Below are 15,875 nucleotides of genomic sequence, written 5' to 3' on the forward strand. Positions count from 1 at the left end.
TTCACTACTGATGAGCAAAGTCTAATTTCGTTAGCCTTAAACCTGTGAAATGTTTTAAATACATTTAATAAGTTCACAATTATGAGCAGGTGATTTTCTGTGTTGCAAAAATAAAACTGTAAACATTTAGACTTAACAATCAATAATAAAATTACCACATCCTAATGAAGTATATTGTCAGATGATGGACTAATATTATTTGTATGTTCTAGGGTTGTAAAAAGACAATTTTGGAAGGAATTATTGCTTTCTTCAACAATATGGATGAACAGAATAAAGGAAAAGAACAGAACGTGGAGTAAGCACTGTGTATTGTCACCTCTTTGGGGAGTCATAGGGTCAAGTGAATGTTAGTTGTTTCACAACTTTACCTGTGGCTAAAGCACTCTAATTATGACTTGTTGATCTCGGTGGAGTTTGCAATGTCCACTTCACTGAGGTCATCCATTGATCATAACTTTTAATATTGCTAACACTCTCATCAAACGTCCAGGGTTGAATAGCCTGTGGTACCTTTGTAAACCCTTGCTGAGAAGTAGTGATTCATGACTAGGCTCACAGTTGTGCAACATTGTGTAAAAACATGCACTCCTTTATGTCCATGGTATGTTTTATATGGGCAGCTTTCTTTAAATGACCTCTTATTGCACTATCATCAAGCACATACGTATGACCTTTGGAGTTCTTAAAGAGAGATAGCCCTGCAAAGCCAATGTAGCATCTAAATACTAATTGTATTGTAAATTCAGTCTAAAGTCCTATATCAGCCTGGGCAAAATGGCAAACTCCTCACTCCTGACAGAAATTCAGCATGTTTTTCGAGTTGAAGTAGTTCAGATTTACCCCCCCTTCGGGGACATGTTTGTTTTACTAGTGACAAACCAATCAGCTGTCACCTCCTGTCAAGCCATCAGCACCTCTACTGATTACTGCTCATAACCATCCACAATCAGATGATTTTTTGTGGGGCAACAGTGCTTTGTTTTATAAATATGTTGTTGTCCCAGTGCTATCTCTGACCATTGTGTATGTATGTATGTAAATATGTTGTTGATCCGGTGCTGTCTCTTTCCAATGTGTATGTATGTATGTCTTCAAAATTATCAGGTTCATTGCACCTAGATTTGTTAATGGGTATTTTATTTCAAAAACATGTTATGTAGTTCTGTGTTGTATTTTAAAACTTAGACAAAATTTAAGCTGTTACCTGTGATACTGTTGATTTATGAAACTATGGAAGTTACAACATTTCCACTAATTTCCTTCATGTAATTGATATATTGTGTTATTGTAGTTCAATGGAGCTTGAAACAGTAACTGTTCCTCAAGATCAACTTCGGCATGTGGAAGGCACGGTCATCCTGCACATTGTCTTTGCTATCAAATTGGATCAAGACCTAGGCCGGGAGCTTGTCAAATATCTTAAGGTACAGCAAAGTCCAAGTATAACACACTCAGAGAAAATTCATGTTTGTGAACAGTTTGCCTACCTTATTTGTTATGCATTTTTCTGTTCTAGAGGACTCTGCATCACCCAAGGCATTAGGTGTATATTAGAAGTGGTGGCAAGCCGAAGAACTGGCTTGCATTATGTAGAGAGGGGAAAACATTTACACTTTTTTATATTCTTGACTGTTTCATAATTATTTGGGCCTTTGACGTATTCATGGCTTACCTGTGGGCCAGCTGGACCCACTTTGACTTGTGCCAAGTTTGGACCCATAACAACGGTCTATACCTCATTTGAGTTGCTTCAGAGTGTTTCCCAGATGTAAATGCCCACTCTCAACAAACATTTAAACTTGATATTTAATTCTTGAATGTCATCACAGGGCCGTACCATAACACACAAGGCCAATCTATCACATTTAAAATAAAGCCAAACTTTATCAGGCTACTAGCCACGTGAAGAGTGGTCCACTACCTAGTTTTCACTTGTGATCTTGTGATTATCGTACGTTTTTTGGTTTTCTTTGTTTACTATGGGGCAGCTAATGTATAAGATATGTATTTGCATTTATATCCTCCCATTAAAAAGCATCAGCTAATTTTGATTACATTTTTAGGCTGGACAGCAAGGAGACACTAGCAAGATAATTTGCCCCTTCAGTGTTGCTCTTCTTCTCTCTGTGGCAAGAATACACCGATTTGAGGAACAGGTATAACATTTTGAATATCCCTTGCATTAAAGCAAAAATTACATATTTTAATTAATAGCATACATTACAGTTTAACAATGGTTATTATTTATTGGAAGAAGTTTACACACATCTTCACTCCTTATTGAGTCCTGGCCACTTTAAACAGAGTATATAGTACCTTAAAATGTTCTGATGCAGGTACAACTATAAGTCACAGCTGTGCAGATATGAAGTTATGACCTTGGCTTATCAGAGGAAGGCAATCTTCTACTTCAGTCTCCGTTGTAATAGAATTCTACCTTCTAGACACCTCGACTGATGCCGTAACTGAGATTATTATTCACCAGCCCCTGTATCTTCTCAGAACCCAGTCAGTTGCTACTGATCTAGAAATAACTAAGACCCTATTGCTGGACCCTATTTTTGTTTGCTAGCTTTAGAACTCTGTGCACTTAATTACGTCTAACCAGTAGTAAAGTCACATGCTCCCCCTTTCAAAATGTTTGAATTGAATGAGCGGGATGGGAATTGTGTTGCTGCAGACTCAGATGGCTGCTTTTCCCTGAGCTCTTACTCCACTGGGGATAAAATGAGACCTCAGTCACTTTGCTAACCTTCTCAGCCCTTGGGGAAAGCTGGGCCACTACCCGACCCTTTGGGCATGCATTCAGGGGCTCACCAACTTACCCCCACTGCTCAGTTGGCTTCAGGGACCCAGCACTGGTAATGGGAAGCGAGAACTACACTTACCACCTACTGCAGATGCAGCTTGTTGGCTCCTATGCAACCTCACAACGTTGCAGAGCACAGAGGGAAGCCCGCTGACACCCCACTGAGCTGTGCTCTGCTTCCCTGGCTAAATTCGAGCCTTCTGGTATCTTAATGCCAGCAGCATGGTGAGATCCCACATCCTAATAGATCCTACTGAGGCCTCCCAAGTGACCTTGATGGGCAGGTAGGCATCTACCCCTAGTCTCTCTGAGCCCGGCGGTAGAACCAGCTGCCCTCTTTGCAGTTGGACTCACCCCTCCATACAGGACACTACTGTGAGGTGCCTAGATGAGTAGGCTGGGGCCATCCCACATCAAGTGCTGCAGACTAGCTACTCCTTGCACTGACAGTCAACACTACCCCCCCACCCCCCCCACCACCCTCCACACACACCCAAGCTGATCCGTGAGGCTGTTTTTTGACACATAAGTACTGTGGCTCATTCACAGAGCACTGTCGGTACCCCTACTCCCACCACCTCTCCACTCTGTTGGAGCGGAGGGCTCTGGATCAGACCTTCGCACCGCCACAGCAAGTTTCACATGGAGACCTGGGGCCACTGCTCATTCTTCTTTGGACCTACGCTAGTCACAGACTGTTCACCCTCCCTCCACTTGCCTGTGCCTGCCCGCTGCACTCCCTGTTGTAACCCTCCCGCCCGCAGCCGGCAGGTTGTTCAATTGACAATGAATTAGTACAATCACAGTGTAACAATAGCAATCACAACAACTTATTCTCCAATGGTAGGTAGAGAGGGAAACAGATTATATCTTTAGACTTATCAGATCATAAATGGTTATTAAGTACTATGGGGCTTAAGTGGGGAAGTAACAGCGGGTAGGCACTGGAAGGCGAGGTGGTGGGAAGTGTGAAGGGGAGGGACAGAGTGTGGAGGAGGGGAGAAAGAGGGAGCGGGGTGGGTCAGGGGTTGATCGGGGTTCGAGGGGTAAGGGGGATCTTATAGACAGAAGGGGAGCTATAGCTGGAAGGAAAACCACAGATAGATGAAAACAGCCGTAGAAAGTCAAACATGAGATATTCAAGCAAGAGTAGGATCCGCTCTCGGGGCCTTTAGTGCTCATCTGGTCCAGAGGCCGAGGATGTAGGCATCCAGTGTCGATTGTTCAATTCAGAGAGGTCGGGTTGAATGCTTGTGAGATGTTGAGGATTTGAGGGGTGATCTGGACTTGTTTTGGTCATCATATCAGGTCAGTTCCTCCATTGTTCCCAGTACCCTCTCCCTCTCTTAATTGTTTCTGTTGGGCACTGTCTTGATGACAGCCATGTCTAGGTGTTTTGGGGCCATCTATTTCTTTAGGAGGAGAAAGAGTTGTGTCCTTGGAGGAGTCACACAGGGTATCCAAGAAGCAGGTCAGGGCAGTGGGGTTGTGAAAGTCTCTTGAGCAGCTGTCTATAGTAATCCACATTCCAGCCATCTCCAAGAGGCCATATTTAATATGACCCGCCAATTGTCCTTAGTCTTCAGGGAGAAATCTGCCGCAATATGGAGCTGGCCACTGTGCTTACATGCCTCCAGTAGGATCTGTTGAGTGTGGGCATGTCACAGGAAGCAGGTAGTAATTGGATGAGGCTTACTTTCTCCTTCTGTGGGTGGATGGTGAGCCCAGATTATGTGCGCCCTTTGGATTTTGGAGTCACTTTGGGGACAGTGTCGAGTAGGAACCCATGTACTTGGAATATCATAGAATCTGATTGCGTTGTGGATGCGAGCCACTGATCTACGACATTCACTCCAAAGTGAAATATTCCCTTGTCAGCTTTAATGATCCAAGCATCTTGAGTAAGCTCCATGATTTTTGTGTCCATATTAGTGAGCTGAGAACCAATAGAGGTACGTTCTTTAAGAATAGACTCCAGTGGTGCTTCTAGCGGTGCAGGAAGGGTCTGTGGTGTAGGTGCCTCCAACAACCTCCTTGAAAAGAAGTTGCTGGTATGGTTTGCCAGGGCCCTTCATGAGACGGGGACATTGAGGTAGCAGGAGTATCGTAGGAAGATGGGGTGCGGACGCTCAGGGTGTTGTCTGGCCTGTTACACTGGTTGAACTCAAAGTGCTTTCGACATTGACGGGATCCATTAATTTAAACCCCCCCCCAATGTCTGCTCTCACCTTAGGCCATAACTAGTACCTGCTTACTGCCCACACATTCCCAGCCAGCTTGCCCTCACATCCTCCTCCACTTTTCCACCACGTCCCACTCCAGTAGGACTACCATCCAATTACTGCTCTTCTCTCACACCAGTCAGGCATTCAGGGACACTCTACTACTAGCCATCGTAATCATCCCATGGCGGACTTGGACCCTCGGGAAGCTTAAACACACCGCATAGACAGACTGGATCACAGCCTACCCTGTCTAATTCCTGTCCCCATCATGTTCTAATATAACACCACATCACCAGGGCCCCCATCCCCTTCCTCCCTGATAGAGGTCCTTGCCTGCTAGTCACCCTCCCACCCCCACTAGCTCCCCTTGGTCCCCGTGTCTGCCTGGTCGCTTTCATTAACTACCACCATGATTCTCTACTCCCCCCCCCTCCCCTCCCCCTCCCAGCCAACCAACCATCCACCCCTGCCACCAAGGCCATAGGGCCCTATAGCAACCTTCTTGCACCCACTTTACCCAAGGTCCTACCAGTCACACCTACACCCCATTAACATGGTGAATCACCCTCTCACTGTCATCCCACCCAATATGAATGGGATGACCAACTATGTAAAATGTAAAAAGGTACTGTCCTATCTTTCCTCCCAAAAACTGGACATTTCCCTTATTCAGGAGACACCTCTCTGCCCCTCACAACTGTATCAATTTAAGAGGGACTGGGTAGGTAAAATGGTTTACAGTTGTAAATCTCCCACTGATACCTCCTGACCCATGTCCTAAGCCTCCGCCCTACCCTCCAGGAAGAGCGTGTAGCCACCCTCACCTATAATGCTTTCCCATGTACAATCCTCTAAATGTGAACAGACACCGAGGGCCATTATACCCTTGTGAAACTCAGAATCAGCTTTAAGATAGTAGTTTGTGATCTGTCTATGCTCTCACTGGCATGAAACTCTCATTTTTCTCCCGCCTACACTGACCACTGACTGATCTCATTGTATCAAATGTTGTGATGGGGAAGACTGGAATATGGCACCAGATGCAGTGCTGGATTGTGCTGGTCCCATAGATAAATCCAGTAATGGCCCTCCTATGTGATCTGTGTGACGACCATGGACTGTTCGACATTTGGCACCTTTTACACCTGATGGACAAAGAATATTTATTTTTCTTGGCTGTTCATGGCACTCATTTCCAACTGGATTATTTCATAATCTCCCACCTGATCTCATCGACAATCTGAGACTGTACCCTTGTCGAGCACCCCCTTTCCGATCATATTCCAGGCCGCCTAAACTGGATTTGAACCTACGACCCCCATCCATAAACCCTGGCATCTCAATGTGAAATGTTACAAATCTATTGTAGAAAAAACAACTCCTATCACGTATGACAGCATACCTGTCAGACAATACGGGATCAGTGGTGTCCACCCTCGGCCAAAGCTCCCTTACGTGGCCAACTGATGAGGGATGTGGCACTAGATAACAAACAAAGGGCACAGCGACAACTTCTACTAGAATGAGACATTAAAATACTCATGAAAGCATACACTGGGAATCCCACTGTAGGGGAATAGGTTCACACTGGGAAACGCCACAATGGAGCTCAACTCACTATACATCTAAAGCGAAGTATGCACTTTCCAAACTCGAGGCCGCTCACTATGAGCAGGGAGAAGGTGGGCATACTTTTAGCTGCACAGCTCTGACAGATGGACACCTTGATGACCATCCCTTCAATCAGAAATGGCTCTGCCCGCGCGGTCTGCGAACTATAAGGTATTACGGACACTTTTGAAGCCTACTATGCCATACTATATAGCTCTGAACTCTGCAACCACGAAGACCAGGGCGATGCCTTTCTCAGCACTATTAACCTACCCATTCTTAATGATGAGTGCAGAACCCTCCTGGATGGGAAATCACTAAGGAAGAGGTGGCACAAGCTATTTCCACCCTCCTGTACAACAAAGCCCCAGGAGAAGACCGGTTTGTAGAAAAATTCTACCGCTGATTTAAGGTGGACGTGGTGAAACAACCCCATGCTCCCTTCCAGGAGGCCGGAAACTATGGTTCAATTTCTGGTGTGCCTAACAAAGTACTTATCACGGTCCTACCAAAGTTGGGCAAAGACCCACCCCTTCCTCCCCCTACTTTGTGGGAGCTATCTCTCGATCTCCCTCCTGAATACTGATGCCAAGATTCTTTTGAGCATTTTCGCTACTCAACTCAAACAGGTCATCCTGAGTTTAATACATGGAACTCAGGTGGGATTTGTCCTAGGGAGCTCCTCCCTCAACCATATCTGCACTCATGCCCCTCTCCTGTGGATCTCTAAGGACTCCCAGGAAGCCACGATCGCCCTCTATCTCGGCGATGAGAAGGCATTTGACAGCAAAGAATGGAGGTATATGTTCAAGGCCCTTGCCCAACTAAGCCTGGGGGACACCTTCATCTCAAACATCCGATGACTCTACACCAAGCTTACTACCCAGGTCAACTGTGGTAGGTTCAGACACTTTCGCGATCCACAGAGGTGACAGGCAGGGATGCCCTCTCTTGCCCCCACTGTTTTTTTTTTTTAACCCATGGAACCTCTGCTGGCAGCCATCCATCATTCTCTCCATATCACGGGCGTAGCCACTTAGGAATGACCAATATCCTATCATATGCAGACAATGTACTGCTTGCGCTCACCTGCCTAGACAGGTCGTTACCAGCTTTAATGTCCCTCATATTGTCTTTCTCTAGTAGGTCAACTGGGACAAAAGCGAAGCATTTACCTATCTCACGTACCACAACAAAAGTGATTATTATGGGATTCCTAAATATTCAGGTATCCTTGTTAATAGGGGTCTGGAAAACATGGTCCCAGACAACTTAGACCACCTTGTTGCCAAACACAACAATGAATATGTGAAATGGAACAATCTTAACTTATCCTAATAGGGGAGGACAAAAGCAATCAATATGGTAACAGCCCTTCGTTTCACATATGTCCTTGGGATGTTACCTCTCCTTATCAGGGCCCCATATTGTGAGTGGTAGACAAAGGCATATGATCATTCCTCTTGGGAGACATGAGACCACGTATCGCCTTCTCTAAACTGATGACACGAATGAAGAGTGGTGGTTCAGGAGTATCATGTGTAGAACTCTGCGGTTGCACGTTACACCTTACACCTGGCACAACTCTCTTACCTGGGAATGAAGGGGACAACCCCCCACCATTCTGGGTTTGTTTAGAACATGCTATGAATCTCAGCGATAATGGACTGAACATACTCTACTGCCACAAGACCCCCTATGCTTTAACGCCCAACCCTATGGTGCAAACAATGGTGAGGGTCTGTAGGAAATCTCATACTTAGGTCCTCCCAACTTCATCTCAGTGCTATCCAGGTGGGCAGTCGCCCCCTATGATGGAAGGACTGGGAGATAGTAGGGATAAAATTGATAGATGACATAATCCAAGATGGAGAGCTGAAACCCTTTATCATTTAAGTTGCACTTAAACCCACCCCTCGCAATTATTGCATTACTTCCAACTACAACATTGCCACCATAGGATTCTAGAACGCAGACCGTGGGACATTCCCTCATCTCCTGTACACCAATACCTAGACATCGGAGTCATGTCTGGGTTGTAAAACCTATTGGTTCACACATGACATAACCTCCCCTTTCTGTCTTTTCTTTTTTGGGCATTTACAGGATCATCCCAGGCCTTGAAAAATCATAAAAATGTTACTAGACCTGTAGGTTGAGTAGCTTGAATAAACTACTCGACCTAACTGTAATGTACTTCACCTGGAAATAGGTCTCAATTTGTGTGATACTAGGCAAGTATTGTATTTTACAGTCACCTTTTTCTTCATTCTCACATGAGTGCACCTTCAAATGTGTGAGTTCAGTATTTCTGCTGTAAAAAAATTAATTTCTTTTGTTTGATTAAATACACTACACTTTTGCTCCATGTATAATAAATCTAGCCCACATATAGGGTGACTTGCCTTTTAGTTTACTAATAGCTTTGCCATTAGGGCAGGAGTATGTGTCAGTTTATGTTTAAACACTCACGTTTTAATATATTACTAAAGCATGATGTGGTCGCGCACTGTCATTTACAGACAGTAAATTTCTAAGAAATGTCCAGAAACCTTCTCACTAACTTGCAGTTTTATTGAGAAAACTATATGGTGTATTAACAATAATCTGTGAAAAGTGGGTTTCAGAAAACATTTATCACTTGCACATTACCATGTGAAGTGTTCTGACTTTTTTCATTCTATTAAAATATTTTTTTCATCACACAGAAGTAGAAAAAATGGTCTTTCACAGCTACTATAATATATTTTGAAATGTTTGTAAAGTTGACTTAGTTGTATAAGTGTTGTGTATTAGGAAAAACACGATACCAAAAGCCTTTCATTTCACGTAGGTCAGACAGTTCACCTTACAAAATCCTGGAACTCTCCAGTCTCAAGGAAAAGTATTTGCATTGCAAGAAGACAAACTGACTTTTGACCTCTGTCTCTGAACTAAGCAAATGTGACAAGAATAAGATTTAAAGGCATCTTAATTGCTAATTCAGTTTCTGACTAAACAGAACACCTGTTCTTTGTCCACTCACCAGAAGGTTTGAGTGGAATCTAAAAATAGCTCGACTTCATAAAATAAAACTCACTATAGTGAGTGGTCGAGTAGATTTTTCGAGCCCTGCATCCTATACTCCTACCCTACCACCACCGCGACCCTGATCCCTAATGGGGTGAATGGCATACTGGGCCTCCAACCGAATCCCTTTCAACCCATCCCCTACTATGGTCAGGCACCTCCCCCACCTCTTACCCCTACCTTCGTCACCTGGACCGCCTTCTACTTTGATTCCCCTTTTAGAATTCACCCATCTCCCCTGTACACCCCTTCTTCTCCACCACGGCATGCTGTTATTGGGCATAGAACTCATTTCAGAATTTACTGCTCAGTAGCCTGGTCCCCATTGGACACATCCCTGCCTTTCACTGACCTCTTACATGCTGACATGTTGTTTTGTTAGTTGGCTCCCCGGCTACCTGAGCTACCACTTCAATGGCAGTTGCCAGACCAGCGGCCTGATCATACTTGGAATATGATCTCTGTTATGATACCTTAAAAAATAAAGATTGAATTGACCTATTCATAATTTGGATATTTAACTTGCCTGTAAGTTCCTAGTATATGGTGTAAAATGTGCACCCAGGGACAGGAAGTTAGATGTCACCTGTGGACTGTAGCACCTATTGTGCCAATCACTAGTGTGACAAGGAGAACATGGCTTCAGGCCTACAACTGTAGCCTTATTATTGCAGTTTAAATTTGGAGTACAATCTGCTAAAACCACCCTTTGACAGGTCAAAACCTCCCTTTTAGTATTAGTAAATCACCCCTGGTATTTAAAAGTGAGACATGTAGAAAATTAATATTACCATATTCCTACAATGACAAGGCCCTAAAAACTATTTTCACTCCAGTAGGCCTAGCTGTCCTGTGTAGAAAACCAGAATACAGATAATAATGCTAACTCTGTATCTCAGTAATGGGACCAGCTAGAAAAATAATTAAATCACTATTTAATAGATATTGGAAATCCAGTTCATTTGTGATGCCGGACTTTTATTACACATTAAGGAAAAGTAACTTTTAGAAAGTTACTCTTTACCTGCATGTATAGTCAGAAAGCTAATTAGCATAAGCCTCTGCCAGTGCTCAGCGTTGAATAGGTGCAAACAGTAGGCCATCCTGAATAGACAGAGATGACTTCTCTGAACTCCACAGAATGTGCAAGGTAGGGGCTGTAAGCCTCCTTTTGACAACACGTTGTCAGATCGTGCCACACTTTAAAGGGAGAGAACACGATGCCAAGACACATCTTGTGGATCCCTGTGTCAATATAGTGTGGTCGAAGACTTCCTCTAGCTTGAAAATGTCCTGACACATGGCGTTTTGGTCCTGTTTGAATTAAGGCAAGCAGGAACTACTGAAAAAGCTGGCAACTGCCTCAAGAACTTTTACCCAGTTGGTTAGGGCTTGCCCAGCAGTCATCCCACCCCCCTTAGCTAGTTCCAGACAGAAATGTGGCAGTCTAGGTAACCACTTCATAACACTTTCACCTGCAAAAGAACAGAAGAGGACTGAACCTGCGGTCTGTGACCTGAGAGGAACCCTGAAGGATTGGGCCTGCTCCATCTTGTGCTCACTACAAAGAAGCGGACTGGCTGACCTCCAGTAGCCTGTGTGGCTATAGGGAGTCAGCAAGTTGCAAGAGGCCTTTTCCTGGGAGTAACCAGCTGACCAGCGGCAACTGGGCCTGTACTAGGCCCTGCTATTGGCCTCTGGTTGACACCATTTGAGTCTCTAAGTGCCTCTCCTGGGGTGAGGGGGTGGGGTTAGAAGTATATTCCTGTGGTTGATTGGGACCTAAAAGACTAAGGGTCTGATTTAGATCTTGCAACTGCAATGAGTATACATATCGGCAAGATAATGGTCCACCCACCAAATCAATAAGTGGACAGATCATAAGTCTAATCACTGTGGAGACTACTCTGTCTCTGTTGTGATTAAACCCCTGCGATGGCCCTGTGGAGTAAGGACCATTGAACGCAGACCTGTAATTCTACCCATCTAATTTAGATGGGAGGAATTGGAGGTCAGTTTTCACAGCCTGTCACCACCATGAAAACCCTGGCGGTAAGGGGCAGCGAAAACTGCTAAACGCTCCTCTCACTATAGACTTCAAAAAGAAAATCCTGTTTGGAATTTTACTTTTGAAAATAAAAAAGAAAACTATTTGGTGCAGGGCTCTACCATTCTGACGGAGCCCTGCACCTAATAGTGAACTGTATGGTCAGGAACTGCTGTGACGGCAGTTCCTGGCAATGCTTTATAAATGACCACCTGCTTGACAGTTGTTTATAAATCTGGTGGGCGGACCGTCCATTGGTGAGGGATGAAGTAATATACTCTGTCGCCCTGGCAGAACAACGAGCTGTCCGCCAAGACCTAAATCAGGCCCCAAGTCAGAAAGTAAAATCTTGGACTAGGATGAGACTGGTTGGTGTATCTGACCGACGCTCCATTTCAGTCAGCCTGAATTTGTGCCTCAGGCCCGGTCTACCACGAACCAAGGCTATCATTGGTGCCTGGCATTTTTTGGTGCTCTTCCTACTTAAAACGTTTAAACATTCATAGCTCTGGTTGCCTTTATTAAATGTGTGTCATTTTGGTGTCATTTTGTTTATTACATTCTATTCTGTTGTATTTTGTAGGAAAGGACAGTCTTCCTGCTCAGTCTGCAGTTGCAGAGTCTCTTAATAAATGTTCATCCCTGTGCCCTTCCAATGAAAATGAGATAAAGCGTGGGCGGACATGTTAGGCAATATGAATGCAACCCTTTCATGTTACGTTTTGTTACAGACTACAAAAGCATCTAACATAAGTGTGCAGCATGCCTTCTACAATATGTCACTTGTAAATCTGTGAAGCAGAGTGCAACTAAAAAACACGCCTATGATATGAAAGTACAGTTTGCCTGTCAGAGCATATCCTGTTAACACAGGTGATGTGTTCCCTTTACATTATGAACATTTTCTTTCTTTTAAATACAGGTGTTCGAATTCCTAAAAATGGCAATTGTTAAAAGTTTCAGAGATCTCCAGTTCCAGACAGGCTCTAAATGCCTTCAGGATCTAATTCCTAAGACAAGCTGTGTCTCCACAATGATTTTGGAAACCGTGAAGAACAGGTACTCATCTGGGATAAAGAAATAATGTATGTTTCTGCAAAGAACATGACATGCTAGCAGGTTGCTGTATTTTGTACCACTTCTTCCAACCTGCCTTCCTCTTAAATGTCTCTTGCCATTAGATGTAGCATGTTGTAATGATCCACCAGACACGTTTGAAGTAATATGAGGTTTATTCTCCGACAACTCAATCAGAAGTTTCTTCTCTGGACTCACTCTCTACAATGCCCCACCAATCGAATCCTCCCCACCAATCCATGCTCTATATTCCACCTTTACATTCCAAAGTACTCAATGATGTTAGAATATAACACATCTCCCTTCCTTTAAACAAAACAATATAGAACAACAAATGAAACATAAAAAAATAAAACATACAAGGATATACAAATGGTATAATTAAACTACTGAACAAACACAAAAATTAATACTAGAGAGTCCAATCTTACAATAAAATCTAAACAAAGTCCCTAAACTTGACAGGCCAGCATCTTGTTCTTGCATTGGACTTCACCCTTGATGCAACAGAATCATTGTTCATGGTGATATCCAGCTCATTTCCCTCCAATCCCATACATGCCTCTTCATCACCAGAACCATCCCCAACGACAGCCTGTTCATGATGCATATCTCCATCCATACCCTCAATAGACCGTGAACCCCTGCTACCAAAATCATTCCCAACCCCTACTACATGATCAGCACACACTCCTTCATCCAGGTACTCACCATTACCACTGCACTTCGTCAATCTCCTCACATTCCACACCTTTCCACCCTGTGTAACCACACTTTTCCTAAAATCCTTGATCACCTTAAGGGCTCTTCCAAACTTAGACGTACCCTTTCTCACAAATCCAGGCTTACGTATCCTAACCCAATCTCCAACACCAAAGCTAGGCTCCTTCACTTTCCACTTACTGTCGTAGAACTCCTTAAACTTCTTCTGTTTACACCTCACCCTTTCTCTGACCTCCTGCATAGACACACCCTCCCAATCCTTACCTAGTTTCCTCCTAAACCACCATGGACACAACTTGGACACAGGGTGTCTCCCTCTCAGCAATTTGAAAGGACTCACACCCATGGTACACTGTGGAGTAATTCAATAATACCATAACTTTTCCCTTAACTTCTCCTTCCACATTCCTCCAAATCCACGTGCCCAACAAATACTTTCCTTAAGGACCCGTTGAATCTCTCCACTTTTCCATTTCCTTGTGGTTCATATAGTGGAGTGGTAAAATGCTTGATATTGCTGTACTTAAAAAAAACTCTGCATTTCTTTAGCAACCAACTGGGCTCCATTATCTGAAATCAGAACTTCGGGATAACCTTCTCTTGCAAACACTTCTTTGAAAAACTCGATGATGACACCCGATGACACACAGGGAACCAATTTCACTTCAGGCCACTTGGAAAAATAGTCAATCAGCACCAAGGCATAACGTGCATCAGCCGGAAGTGAATAAAATGGACCCGAAATGTCAAAACCCAACTTCTGCCAAGGAGAACTCGGCCATGGAACCGGTGCAAGAGGAGCAGAAACAGTCTTAAATTTTTTTCTGCATTCACACACACACACACAACACTATCTGAGCACTCTGTCTGCCATCTTATCTAACCCCGGCCACCAGAAACAAGTACGTATAAACCTTTTCATAGAAGACATTCCTGGATGCCCCTCATGAGCAAGTTTCAAAATAGTTTCCTGCATGCCTCTGGGAGGAATGCACTTCCCTTTCTTAAATAACAGCACATTCTCTACTTCTAGTTAATCTCTAACTTTTCCAAACGGTTCTATTTCCGCCGGAATCCTATTTCTGTCAGGCCAACCCTCTCTCACATACCTCTTCACTTCTTGCAAAACAGCATCCCTCTCATCACACACCATCCACTCCTCTTCTTCTATACCATCAAACTCAGCAGTCATGTATCCAAACACAGCAGATACCACATAATTTTCCAGCACATTATGCAGTGCTTCATCCTTCGTTGTCTCATTTTGGGTAAGTCGCGACAAACAATCTGCCACGGCATTACTCGTATCAGGCACATACTCCACCTTAAAACAATACTCTTGCAATCTAGACACAAGTCTGGCAATACGAGCAGTGGCATTCCAACCCCCACCAGGAGAAAGGATACCCACTAATCGTTTATGATCTGTCTGAAGGATAAAACTCGAACCCCAGATGTAATTTCTAAAATGCTCAACTGCCCAAATACATGCCAACAACTCCTTCTCAATCACCGCGTATCTTCTCTCAGCATCCGTCAAAGTACGTGAAGCAAATGAGACATTCCACTTGTCTTTTCCACACCTTTGCGACAGTACTTCTCCAATTCCATACATGCTTGCATCTACTGTTACAACACATTGTGCTCCAACACTGAAAGGTTTCAAAGTGGCGGCCTCCGCAATTTCTTTTTTGATTCTTTCAAGTGCTTCATTTTGTTTCTCGGTCCATGCATATACTGGCTCCCCTTACGTGTGAGTTCCCTCAGCGGCTCCATTTTAGTCAATTAATTTACTGTAATATTCACAAAGACCTGTAAATGACAAAAAAAAAATCCAGATTATTAGGAGCAGGAGCATTAACTATGGCATCCACTAAGGATTGTTTTGGTATTACTCCTTCTCCTGATACAGTATGACCTAAATATTCAATAGACTTGGAAAAAAACTTGCACTTCTTTTCCTTTAGAGGCAATCCATTCTCACTCAAAACTTTACAAACATTAATCACATCCCCTTTATGCTCTTTCTCATTTCTTGAAAATATTAAAACGTCATCTTGGAAACATTTTACATATCCATCATATCTTTGAACAGATGAATCATCGCTCTTTGGAAAACTCACAATGCGGATGCTAATCCAAAAGGCATTCTATTGAATTGGAATAGTATCTGAGGAGTGATAAATGCTGTGAGATGTATTGAGTCTTCCGTCCGTTCTAGCTGATGATAGGCTGATCTTAAATCCGGGGTTGAGAAGATATTCGCCCCTTTAAGCAAGCTGATCACCTCATTGATCTTGGGTAAAGGATG

The 15,875-nt window shown here is 43.6% G+C and overlaps 1 protein-coding gene across 4 annotated transcripts in view; it reads left to right on the plus strand.

Moving 5' to 3' along the window:
* FANCI (FA complementation group I) overlaps positions 1–15,875 on the plus strand; it is a 714,639-nt gene that overhangs the window by 72,896 nt on the left and 625,868 nt on the right. For all 4 annotated transcript variants that reach the window (XM_069222692.1, XM_069222696.1, XM_069222693.1 and 1 more), the window contains exons 9-12: positions 213–298; positions 1,295–1,427; positions 2,067–2,159; positions 12,687–12,823. In XM_069222692.1, coding sequence (XP_069078793.1) covers positions 213–298; positions 1,295–1,427; positions 2,067–2,159; positions 12,687–12,823 — 449 coding nt within the window. The remainder of the gene's footprint in view (positions 1–212; positions 299–1,294; positions 1,428–2,066; positions 2,160–12,686; positions 12,824–15,875) is intronic.

Source organism: Pleurodeles waltl, chromosome 3_1, assembly GCF_031143425.1.
Source record: "Pleurodeles waltl isolate 20211129_DDA chromosome 3_1, aPleWal1.hap1.20221129, whole genome shotgun sequence".
NCBI classification, from domain to species: Eukaryota; Metazoa; Chordata; class Amphibia; order Caudata; family Salamandridae; genus Pleurodeles; species Pleurodeles waltl.